The following is a 7,689-nucleotide window of genomic DNA, read 5'->3' as shown; positions in this document are numbered from 1 at the left end:
TCAGTCACATCCAGCAATTCTTTTCATTTCTCTCTTTACTTTAATCACTGTAAACATGCACATCATATACCGAGGAGGGGGAAGAGCTTACATTATAATGTTCAAAATAACTTCTGCAATTTGGATGTAAATCAGTTAAACTGGAAGACAAATTGCACGCGCGGCAGACACCAGCCTCTTGTTTTCACGACGCAGCACACAACATACAGCAATGCTAGGATGCATGTGGGCGTACAGGCAGTCACAGGCGCATCGCTCACAAATGCATCTGAAGCATCAATATCACATTTCCTGTGGTCTTTATTTCCAAGCAAAAGCACAAGATTGAACCTTACATGGCTTTGACTTATATGCCTCCTTCTAAAGCAATGCTCTGCCAGCAGAGGAGCTCAGGCCAACATCTTCTAAATATGGTCTGTAATTACAAAGAGCATCCTCATCACACCACGTCAGCATGACTATTACAAAACTTTTCTATGTTCACTTCCTCTTTTATCATTTCATAAGTTCATTTTGATATTTCACAATGTCATCCAGATATTATTGGAAACAAAGAAACTTAAAATAAAACTTGGTTTTCCCTTTTGCACCAAACAATGCTTTTCTTTTGAGGCTAGACAGAAACTTGTTCAAGCTACATTCTTGTCTGCAATTGACTATTGTGACATGATTACAAGCTGCAGCCTCCCTACTAAAGAAGCTAGACAGTGTTTACCATGCTTCTCTGCATCACACATATTTTCACTATAATTCCATCCATAAATAACACAATAACAGATTGTAGGACTGTTTTGGTCATGGGTTTCATACACGTTCTGTAATAGCACATCTAAAAGCAAAAATCTTAGTAAATGTGCGTCTGTGGTCTAATTTTTGTCAGTTTAGGTGTCCTAGATGTGAAAAAGATCGAGAACCACTGCACTAAATGTTGACTTTTTAAACCTCAGAGTACTCACTCACTGAGGAAGTTCAAGGTGCCAAAGGCAGCATTGGCACTTTTCTACACCTCCACCCACCGTCAAATCCATCCTCACCTCCTCATCACCGTCTGGTATGCTGCTGCCCGCAAGGACATCTCCAGACTGCAGCGCATCATCCGCCATGCTGAAAAGGTGGTCGGGTGCAGCCTGCCATCCCATCAAGATCTACACACTGCCAGGATGCTAAAGCAGTCTCAGAAGATCATGGCCGACCCCTCCACCCAGGACATAATCTCTGCAGCCGCCCCCCCCCCCCCCCCCCTCCATGGCATAAGACTGATGTCCGGCAGTACCAGAACCTCTCGACACAGGGACAGCTTCTACCCAACTGCCATCCGCCTCTTCTGTTGAGAAGGGTGCTATATGAATAAAGTTTTACTTACTTACTTACTTACTTCAGTGAGACCCAAAAGCCCCCACAAATCAGGACTTTGTCACTTCTCTCAATGCCCCCTGAGCACAACCAGCTCTGCAACGGGGCTGGGGTCCCCCCAATGGACATGATCCCACGGACACTATCCGACCCCACCATATGTCACTTTTACTTTGCACGGTAACATTTATAATTTGAGATTGTTTTGTGTTTTGCTCCATCTTCTGCTGCTGATGTGTGTGCTGCATACTGCACTAAGTCAAATTCCTCATTTGTAATCTAATTACTCACTATGGCTATTAAATATATATACTAAATATGGCTATTAAAATGAATCTTGGTGCTCTTGCTTGGTGAATTTAAATCTTCGTTACAGAACTTCTTGCAAGAAGAATGTCATTGTTTTCTGTAGATTAGGTCTCCACTGGAAGAACTACCGTATCGCCCTCAGTCATGCACTTTTATTATCATGTAGGCTACTCTGTTTTTTTTTGTGTTTTGGTGTGATGTCCAGTATATTGTATGTACACATTTGTTATTATAGGCTTCTCTATGGTTTATGTTTTCTTGTGTGATGTATATTTTATTGATGATGTTGTCTTGGGCAGGTCTCCCTTGTAAAACAGATCTCGCATCTCATTGGGGCTTTAAACAAAGGTTAAATAAAAATAAATAGATAAGTCTATACATAATAACAACAATAAGAGTACAATAGAGTATTTCAGTATGGACCATGCAAACAAATGTCTCTGTTCTACATAATCTGAACAGTTATTTACCTTTGTCAAAAATATACACTTGATTAAAATTTGATATAAAGTGATCATATCATTGAGTGCACATTATGGCGGTCACATGGTTGACTGAACTTTCTCCTGTGCAGCAGTTGTGCCTTCAGGCCCACCAGAGTCTAATTCAGGTTACCTGTGTCTCTTATCTTCTCAGATGACCTTTGAAGGGAGAAGATAAAGAACGCGAATTGTGTGGGAGGCTGTAGATGTGGTTTGTGATATTATGTTCTTGTAAAGAAGTTACGAAGGGGAAAGAAAACAGCTTCAACCCCCACGCTCACGGTCCTGTTTGAGAGGTGTCACTCTTTCAAGGATTGGGGTTTGCACACCCTGCAGAAATGCAATGCAGCACCTTTTCAAGCCTCACGCTGTTAGGTGAATGTCAACAAATATCAAATTACATAAAGTCCTTTACCGGCTGTCAGTTGATATGGAATGAACGCCTCCCTGAGACAATGACACGGTTTGGTAGAAAAACAATCTAATGATTATATCTATATAAATTAATAATAATAATAACATTCATAATGTAATATTTCATGTAATACACCTTGTGTTTTTTAATGTCTTAATTGACTTTAGGCCTACTTGTAGACTATACTGATAATGTTGCAAAGTGGAATGGTGGAAAAAAATATCCAGAATAATTCATGCTAGAGAAACTTTTAATTTGATTTTTCTCAGAACATTTTGTAAGAAATATTGTGGACTTGGGACACCGTAAAACATTGCAGCTTGCTGCCACAGTTCTAATGAGGATTTCAGATATGAAATCTTCCTTGTTGATTTATGCTGCCCTCTTCTGTTCAGTCTGTGAAACTGAACAATGACCAAGTCTGCAGAGTCTGAGCTTTGCCTCCAGCCAGACCATCAAGCCATGTATGTATGTATGTATGTATGTATGTATGTATGTATGTATGTATGTATGTATGTATGTATGTATGTATGTATGTATGTATGTACAGTATGTATGCATCAGTGTATCTATCAGTGTAGGAATTTAGAAAGGGGCAAGGGCAAAAATACCCCAAGAAATCTCAGAATGCACGTAAAAACCATGATCAAGGGGCAAAAAATGCCCCCAAGATTTTGATCATTTTATTTTCATTCAATTAATTTAATTTCCTTCTCTAACACGCGCTCAGCACCGGCAAGCTGGTTTCCAGGAGAAGACGAGGAAAAACTCACACAAAGAGCGCTGTTCTTCACACTAGGCTTTAGCAAAGACAGGAACACAGTTCATAGTGATTCAGGCTGCCAAAGCATTTCAGTGTGGCCGACATGTGACAGTGACACTGTATGACCGAACGGCTGTGTTTGAGCTACAGTAAATCAATATGTCAGTTCATTCATGGGAAGTGTGTGTGATGTGTGATCAATGCCCCATGTGACAGCAGCACAGACAGTGAGCACTGAACTACAGAGCAGTTTCTTTTTTTTATGGTGCGTTCTTCTTCCATGGCTGTCCTGTGAAGAAGTGATTATAATGGTAAGCTAAAAACGGTTTACAGTACACCAAAGTACATGAACAAAAACATGAAGGCACCTGGAGCAGCAGCAGAGGCCTGAGTCCCCCTTTGGATCTTTTCTGGATGCCTGCCTGGTGACATTCAATTGGAAATCTCTTCTTTTATTATAGTTTCCCTGTCAGATAGCAAAAAGCATTCCTTGATTGTAAACAACAACAACAACAACAACAACAGCAAGAACAAAAATAAAGAAATAAATGCTGATTTTGTAAGTTGAGACTATACTGTAACAAAATGATCGACAAGATGATCAAGAGCAATGAGACAAATGACAATGTCAATTTTCACATTGACACATGTGTTATGCACAATAGGCTACAGTGTGCCTGGGGCCTGGCCTTTGCCAGTGGGGATCAAGGGGATTGACCAGAACGTGAGTTGCAACAATCAACTAACTGACTTAGCTAGAAGATACCAAGAGTTTGAAACTATGACAATACCCAGGGTCAGGTGGGAGAGGATAGTAGGACTAGAGATGCTCACTGGGCTGCCATTTATACAACATTATTAACAACTTTATAATAGCAGAGAGGCCCAGATAGAGGTAAATTATTCTGTCCTTGTTCATGGCATATTACGTTTTTCTCAGATGTCCTTTCAGTTCACTTTCCTTCACAAAGTTGCGATGGACGCAGCTTCATGGTCAGTTGGTCACCCCCCCCCCCCCCCCCCCCCCCCCATCAAAACAATGGCTAAAAATCAAAGTTGTAAAGTGCACATTCTCTTTGCTGTATTGATTTCCTTTCATTTTCAGTTGTTCTCAGCATAGGGACCAGGGGTCCTTGAGGAGATTCCAGGAACATGGAATTGTTAAACTTCACACAAATAGAAAATGTTGATATTTTGTTATTAAAGAGACAATCCCATTGGCCAAGAGCCAGCGTGCACTAATACTGAACCCGGGTCGAAGTAGACACTACCTCCCCTTGTTATCCAAAGCCTCTTTTTAATTGTGTAGTGTAGGGGGGGAATCGAACCCGGGTCTATCTGCCTATCAAAGTCGAACACGCTAACCAGTCGGCCAAAGTTTTGATCATGATTCAAATGATCTCTATACTTACAACACAACGTCATTTTTGAATTCTGGACAAAATTTATCTCTAAAAAATATTCTCAGATTCGGGTCCAAGAGAGACAAATCTCATCAAATTGGGATCGGTGCCTGTAATGTGGACTAAATTAGGTTTGAGAGACTACACTGCTGTACAGTCTATATGACTAGTCTCTCTGGCAGATCTAGACATGTATTTCTATACGTTACGTCATCATCCCTTCCCAAGTGACATCATCAACCTGCGCCAACAGAAGGCATGGCGACTTCACTGGCTAATGTGCCGATGCTAATAGATTTATACGAGCGTTTAAACATTTTTTGTGCCATTTTGTTTTAAGATCCACATGAGACTGAACTGGATCTACCTGTATGTTTCCGGACTACCATTCGCATTTGTCTCGGGTCAGCTAACTCTAGTGAAGAACACTCCAGTCCAGCAAAATGCAGCCCGTGAAGGTCGGCTATTTGGCTTTGGTTGCGTCGAGGACTCTCTACTCCTCAAATAACGTGACTAGTCACTGTCGTGGGCTCGTCAAAGTGTTGGCCTGTGGTCGTGTCCGTTGCTCCATCATCAGTCAGACTCGTCCTTGTCAAACGTCAGCCGCGCCACAACAAGAGCTTGTCGTCATTCGCGTTCCTCGACACGTGCAGAAGCGCGTCGAAAACGTCAAGCAGATGCGAGGCAAAAACAAAGTCCCCACCATCAAGGCGGGCAGGCTGCTGATCCAGAGCAAGAACCCTCAGCTCAACCAGTCTGCGGGGTACGTCCACGGCAAGTTTGAGCAGCCCCTGCTCGCCTCTAAAGGGTGGAAGCACAACAAATCATTCGGTGACTATTTCACCATTAACACCACCAAGTCTGTCGCACCGTTTGTCACCGAAAGCCAGCAGCAGGAGGAAGACGACAAAGACAGGAAACCTGCTGTGACCTTTAGTAACCTCCACATCTGCAAGGAGCTGGTGGAGGTGTTGAGCAACGCCCACATCAGCCATCCCACCACTGTGCAGCTGCAGACCATCCCCAAAGTCCTGAAGGGTCACAACATCCTGTGTGCCGCGGAGACGGGCAGCGGCAAAACGCTGAGCTACCTTCTGCCCATTGTCCACAGACTGCAGGCCGAGAAGACGTCCGAGGCCGACCTGTACACCGCAGACAAGATCCGCTCGGTGGTTCTGGTGCCGTCCAGGGAGCTAGCTGACCAGGTGGCGGCTGTGTCCAGGACCCTGTGCGCCCCGTTTGGCATGCGGACGAGGACTGTGGGCGGCGGGCGGGGCGTAGGCCACATCATGACGGTCTTCAAGAATGGCCCTCCCGATATTTTGGTGGCCACCCCCGGTGCTCTGGTCAAGGCTCTGCGGAGACGCTGCCTGGACCTGAGCGAGCTGAGCTTCGTGGTGGTGGACGAAGCCGACACCATGTTCGACCCCAGCTTTTCCGACATGCTGGAGAGCATCCTGCTGCAGGTGCCCATTGCCAGCGGCCCCTCGGAGACGCGGGGCCTCGGTCGTAAAGCCCAGCTGCTGGTGGTGGGGGCCACCTTTCCCGGTGGTGTGGGGGAAGTTCTCGGCCAGGTGACGGACCTCGGCAGCATGGTGACCATCAAGAGCAAGATGCTCCACTTCCTCATGCCGCACATCAAGCAGACGTTCCTGAAGGTGAGAGGTGCCGACAAAGTCCTGGAGCTCCACCAAGCCGTGAAGTTGCTCCAGCATGAAAAAGGAGGTGGTGGCATCTTGGTGTTCTGCAACAAGGCCCCCACCGTCAACTGGCTGGGGTACACGCTGGAAGAGATGGGGGTGCGGCACACACGTCTGCAAGGGGAGATGCCCGCCGCCGTCCGCACCGGGATCTTCCACAGCTTCCAGAAGGGCAAGGATGACGTGCTGATCACCACCGACATTGCCTCGCGTGGCCTGGACACATCCCGGGTGCGCTTGGTGGTCAACTACGACTTCCCGGAGTCCCACACGGACTACATCCACAGGGCAGGGAGGGTGGGGAGGGCAGGGAGCGTAGAGGACGGGGAGGTGCTCAGCTTTGTCACGCATCCCTGGGACGTGGAGCGGGTGCAGAAGATTGAGACTGCTGCGCGGAGGAGAACTTGTTTGCCGGGGATGGAATCTGCCATCCAGGAGCCAAAACCCAAAGTACCTGAGCTAGAGGAGTAGAGGGGTCTGTTGGAAAGGCTGGGTGGTAAAGTTGCCTCTGGGGTTTGTTTTTTCTGCACATTTTGTGAGACTCTCTAAATGCAGTTGACGCTTTTGTTGGCTTGTTCCTGTTCCATCTGGCCATCCTGATTTAACTGACCAAATACACTGAGCTGTCACAATGAAGCTACCCAATTCTGTATCATATAAGCAGGGATGGAGATGCTGTGAAAATATTCATTCATATTTTTTTTTTTTCCAAAGTGCAAATTCTCCAAACTGAGTAATATTCTTAGTGACTAGTCCAAATACTTGCAACACACTAATTCCAATCAGTGATTTTCATTATCTGCTCTGTGGAAGAACAGATAATCCCCCCCCCCCCCAAGATATCAGTCATATCTATAGTCAGACTGTTATACCTTCTATTCCCTGATGCAAATGACATACCTGCTTGTACTGTTGGTTTATATGGAGATACAGCTTAGCTGACATTGACATATGTATTATTATTCCTAGGCAATTCATATATTTGTGTTAACATGCAAATTCACTTTCTAGTAAAATCTAACTGGAAATGAATGATTCATTCTTCATGCTTTATTTCTTTGTCTTGTAACCTTTGTACACGATGCCAGCCATTCAGAAGTATGTTTATTATTTTGCTGTAGCATAAGTAAGTGTTTTTCAAAGGTGTCTTCTACCCTACAGTTTGTGAAGCCACTGATTTCTCTAGAATTATCCAGGGATCAATTTAATCATCCCGTAACAAAGTGGTTCTCAAACTTTTTTTGACTTCAGTACCCCCTTTCCT

The 7,689-nt window shown here is 44.7% G+C and overlaps 1 protein-coding gene across 1 annotated transcript; it reads left to right on the top strand.

The window, feature by feature from the left end:
* The first annotated feature begins 4,986 nt into the window (after positions 1 to 4,986).
* ddx28 (DEAD (Asp-Glu-Ala-Asp) box polypeptide 28) lies at positions 4,987 to 7,395 on the top strand. Its single transcript, XM_083651176.1, has one exon. It carries the CDS (start codon positions 5,169 to 5,171, stop codon positions 6,894 to 6,896), a length of 1,728 nt encoding a protein of 575 aa, XP_083507302.1. The 5' UTR covers positions 4,987 to 5,168; the 3' UTR covers positions 6,897 to 7,395.
* Positions 7,396 to 7,689: the final 294 nt, after the last annotated feature.

Source organism: Poromitra crassiceps, assembly GCF_964638095.1.
Source record: "Poromitra crassiceps genome assembly, chromosome: 14".
Lineage (NCBI taxonomy): Eukaryota > Metazoa > Chordata > Actinopteri > Beryciformes > Melamphaidae > Poromitra > Poromitra crassiceps.
Note: the sequence above shows the minus strand (reverse complement) of the source record. Positions and strands in the feature narration are given on the sequence as shown.